Genomic DNA, 2,899 nt, shown 5'->3' on the forward strand with positions numbered 1-2,899 from the left:
CACAGTACTTATGTACCCTATGGTCTCCTGGACCACTATGTACCTAAGGCCATTAGAGCCTACTATAAAATGAACTCTAAGACCACCTGAAAGGGGGTTGGAAATTTTACTGTAGCAGAGGCTTGAGTGTGAATGAAAGACTGAATTCTCCATTATTGTTCTATCATTGTTCTTAAGTTATTGTTCAAGTTTTTACAGCTTTCCGATTAGTGATCTTGATTTGATAAATTTTCCAACTCAACTTAGTTGACGAGTTCTTACCGTCAACAGCTAATGAAATACTTCCCACCCACCAAGAATGCCAAGCTGCGAAATGAGATCACTTCTTTCCAACAACTAGATGAAGAGTCTTTATATGAAGCATTGGAGCGGTTCAAAGAGTTACTAAGAAAATGCCCTCATCATGGCATCCCTCATTGCATCCAAATGGAGACCTTCTATAATGGTCTAAATGCTCATACAAGAATGGTGGCTGACGCTTCGGCAAATGGGGCACTTTTGGCCAAGTCATACAATGAAGCTTATGAAATTCTGGAGAGGATTTCCAACAATAACTATCAATGGCCAACTACTAGAGCACCTACGAGGAGGAAAGTGGCCGATGTTCATGAGGTTGATGCACTGACTTCATTGGCGGCCCAAGTTTCTTCTATGTCAAATATTCTTAAGAATATGAGCGTGGGTATGAGTCCACAATTGGGTCAACAAAGGGGGCAGCTCATAGAAGTTTCTTGTGTGTATTGTTGTGATGGTCACACCTTTGACAATTGTCCCTCTAATCCTGTATCTGTGTGTTACATGGGAAATCAGAATAGAAGTGATCTTAATTCAAATTCTTACAATCAAACATGGCGGCAACACCCTAATTTCTCATGGAGCAATCAAGGGGCTGGTCTTAACACTTCATCTATGCCTCCTAGGCCTACTTATCCATCTGGTTTTTCTCAACAACAAATCTCTATGCCACAAGCATCCCCACCTAGTCCATTGGCAAATATGTTAAAGGATTATATGGAAAAAAATAGATGCAATGATCCATAGTCAAGCAACATCTATGAGAAACTTGGAGATTCAAGTTGGACAACTTTCTAATGAGATGTGAAGTCGACCCCAAGGTTCATTGCCAAGTGACACCATAAATCCAAGACGAGAAGGTAAAGAGGAGTGCAAAATAATCAATTTGAGAAGTGGTAAGGAGTTGAAGAATAACAAGAAAAACTCTGGGCATGAGGGTGAGCCTTCTTCAATCCAAATAAATGAGGAAATTCAAAAAGATGTTGAAATTTCTAGTGTACAAAAATCTGCCTCTACCTAGAATGCTGCAGGAATGCCGCAGCAAAGTCGCCCAGACAACTCAATTTCAAAGCAACCACCTCCATTTCCCCAACGGTTTGAGAAGCAAAAGCAAGATGCTCAATTCAAGAAATTTCTAGATGTTTTGAAGCAGCTGTGTATTAACATCCCACTTGTGGAAGCCCTTAAACAAATGCCCAACTATGCAAAAAAATTGAAAGATATTCTTACAGGGAAGAGAAGGTTGGTGGAGTTTGAAAAGGTAGCTCTAACTAAGGAGTGTAGCTCATTCTTGCAGAACAAGTTGCCTCCTAAAATAAAAGATCCAGGAAGTTTCACCATTCCATGTACTATTGGAGATTCTTATTGTGGAATGGCTTTGTGTGATTTGGGTGCTAGCATAAACTTGATGACAATGTTTGTGTTCAAGCGGTTAGGGATTGGGGGGGTTAGACCTACAACAGTTACTCTTCAACTAGCTGATAGATCCATCTCTCACCCTGATGGAAAAATTGAAGATGTGTTGGTAAGAGTTGACAAATTCATTGTTCCCGTTGACTTTATTGTTCTAGACTATGAGGCGGATATAGAGGTGCCTATTATTTTGGGGAGGCCATTTCTTGCTACTGGTAGAACTTTGATCGACGTGGAAAAAAGGGAGCTCACAATGCGAGCTCAAGATGAGCAAGTAACGTTCAAGGTATTCAATCCTATACGTTCTCCAGATGAGTTGGGGGAGTGTTTGGTCATTCATGTCATGGACTCTAATATGGAGGAAGAGATACCCACAAATTATAACAAGATTTTGAAGATGAAGCTACCTCCTGAAAAAATTAAGAAAGACAATGAGCCATGGAGAACTGTAAAAAAGGCATCGTCTCACATGCAAGAGCCACATAGAAAGAAGAAAAAGAAGCATGGTAGGAAAGCTCACCCCCAAATGTTTGAAGTGGGGCAGCGGGTGTTTTTCTCTAATCCTCAGATGAAAGGATTCTCCAAACATCTAAAATCAAGCTTCTCCGATTCATACTCTGTAATCAAAGTCTATCCTTGTGGTGCATTGGATTTGCATGATGAAAATTTAGGAATAAAGTTTAAGGTGAATGGGAAAGAATATAAGTTTGGGGGTAACGAGGTTAAGCAACACAAGACCTCGACCACCTCACTTAATCTTTGAAAAGTCATGTGTTGAGCTATTGTGCTTGATGTTAAAGATATACTTGGAAATCAGCAAATTTATTATATATATATAGTATATATAACATTTTGTTTTTGTTCGTGTTTTTCACCTCCCTCCTTCATTGTCTATGTTGTGTAATTGAATGAGTTAATTGTAACGCCCTGGATAACCAAGACCGTTACACTGTGTGTTTAAAATAGTGCAAGACTTGCTAATCAAGTCATTCAGACAAAGTGTAAACTCTATACCATTATCAGAGTAAGAATAAAAAGATTTTGGTCACAAACAGGCTATTTTCATTAAAAATGACGGTTTAATTCATGGATACTCAAAACAGGGTTTAGATGTCTTAGTTACAACAAATTCTAGAAGTTACAAATAGTTCAAGCCACTCTAATGGCAAAATATACATTTTAGGTTTCCGTT

General features: G+C 38.9%; 1 protein-coding gene and 1 non-coding gene across 2 annotated transcripts; one reads left to right on the forward strand and one right to left on the reverse strand.

The window, feature by feature from the left end:
- Positions 1-303: 303 nt before the first annotated feature.
- LOC133827664 (small nucleolar RNA R71) lies at positions 304-410 on the reverse strand. Its single transcript, XR_009890315.1, has one exon. It is a non-coding gene; the product is annotated as a small nucleolar RNA R71 (small nucleolar RNA).
- A 917-nt stretch (positions 411-1,327) lies between these two features.
- LOC133823966 (uncharacterized) lies at positions 1,328-2,470 on the forward strand. Its single transcript, XM_062256824.1, has one exon. The coding sequence runs from the start codon at positions 1,328-1,330 to the stop codon at positions 2,468-2,470; it is 1,143 nt and encodes a 380-aa protein (XP_062112808.1).
- The last annotated feature ends 429 nt before the right edge of the window (positions 2,471-2,899 follow it).

The sequence above is a fragment of the Humulus lupulus genome, chromosome 3 (genome assembly GCF_963169125.1).
Source record: "Humulus lupulus chromosome 3, drHumLupu1.1, whole genome shotgun sequence".
In the NCBI taxonomy this organism is placed as follows: domain Eukaryota; kingdom Viridiplantae; phylum Streptophyta; class Magnoliopsida; order Rosales; family Cannabaceae; genus Humulus; species Humulus lupulus.